This window comes from Austrofundulus limnaeus, unplaced genomic scaffold (assembly GCF_001266775.1).
Source record: "Austrofundulus limnaeus strain Quisiro unplaced genomic scaffold, Austrofundulus_limnaeus-1.0 Scaffold116, whole genome shotgun sequence".
Classification (NCBI taxonomy): Eukaryota; Metazoa; Chordata; class Actinopteri; order Cyprinodontiformes; family Rivulidae; genus Austrofundulus; species Austrofundulus limnaeus.
Window position 1 is genome coordinate 1,812,905 of NW_013952518.1, and position 1,317 is coordinate 1,814,221.

The window sequence follows — 1,317 nt, forward strand, 5'->3', positions numbered from 1 at the left end:
ATATAGCTAAAATCTAACCATGGTTATATAATAGCAGCTGCATTCTGACGTGATAAACTGTATGTTTTATATTCAATTAACGTATGATTCAATTAGTCGACTAATCGAATAAATAATTGGTGATTAATCGATTATTAAAATAATCGTTTGTGGCAGCCCTAATTATGACCTGTAGATGATGGAGATTCAGCTTTTCGTTGAGAAATTTTATTGTGAAATTGTTGCAGCAGTTTTTCACAGAGTCTGACAGATTCAGCCTCTCCTCCTGTCAACGTGCTGATATTTAACAAGCAGCTGTTTCTTATTAACACCACTAACTTCTCCAGTCGTTTATTCTCTTTTTGTTTTAGATCTTACTGCCATCAAATTCAAAATTACGCCACCCCCCCAAAAAAAAAAAAAAAACAGTTTGATATATTTGTGTTGTACTGTAAATTAAATACAACTCYGAGATTTTCAGATCATTGCACTCTGCTTTTATTCACATTTCACGTTTTTTTTAAATTGGTTGTAAAAACTATCTAATATAACAAAATGTTTTTGTTTAGGGAGTCGAGAAGGAAAACGCCGGCGGTGGTGTGTCTCAAAGAAAACGAGCGCCTCTTTGGAGACAGTGCACTGGGAGTGGTGAGACTTCTTCCGAAACTAATTTTATTTATTCCAAATCATTTTAATTCCTCGTTTAACCAACTGTTCATATTATGTGCAACATTTCAGTCTGTGAAGAACCCCAAACTGGTGTACAGGCACCTCCAAAGCCTTCTGGGTAAAAAGCACGATAACCCTCAGGTCGATCTGTACCAGAGACGCTTTCCTGAGCACCAGCTGGAGGAGGACCACGTGAGAGGCACGGTTTCTTTTAAAAGCTCAGAGTGAGTCACTTTTATTTTAGCATCACATCATGCAGGAGGTATCACTGAACGCCTCATTTTATCTGATAAATCATCCCTGAGGTAGAGGAGTTCACATCAGTCCAGTTAACACTGACATCATCAGTTTAAAGATGAGAACTCAGCTCATCTCCAGCAGCTTCAACTTTCTTAAAGGGCCTGTGAAATGCTTATCCTTCAAATACAGAAAGGCAAAAAAAAAAAAAAAAACATTTATATTTAAGCAGGTTCCTGCAGATCCTTAAAAAGTCTTAAAAGTCCTTAAATTCATCAATTGAAAAATAAAGCCTTAAATAGCTTTTAAAGGTATCTTCAGAAGTCTTAAAAAATGTGAACACATTTTAAGTAGGATGACTGTAATTTGTATCAAATATTAAAATTGGTAACATTTATTTATTTTTGAAATATTCACATTTAGACATTCCCT

At 35.3% G+C, this 1,317-nt stretch overlaps 1 protein-coding gene across 1 annotated transcript in view; it reads left to right on the forward strand.

Annotated features, from left to right (window-relative positions):
* hyou1 (hypoxia up-regulated 1) overlaps positions 1–1,317 on the forward strand; it is a gene marked incomplete in the record, with an annotated part of 35,897 nt that overhangs the window by 5,163 nt on the left and 29,417 nt on the right. Inside the window, 2 exon segments of the mRNA XM_014014582.1 lie at positions 549–627; positions 718–872. Of these exon segments, the coding sequence (XP_013870036.1) occupies positions 549–627; positions 718–872 (234 nt within the window).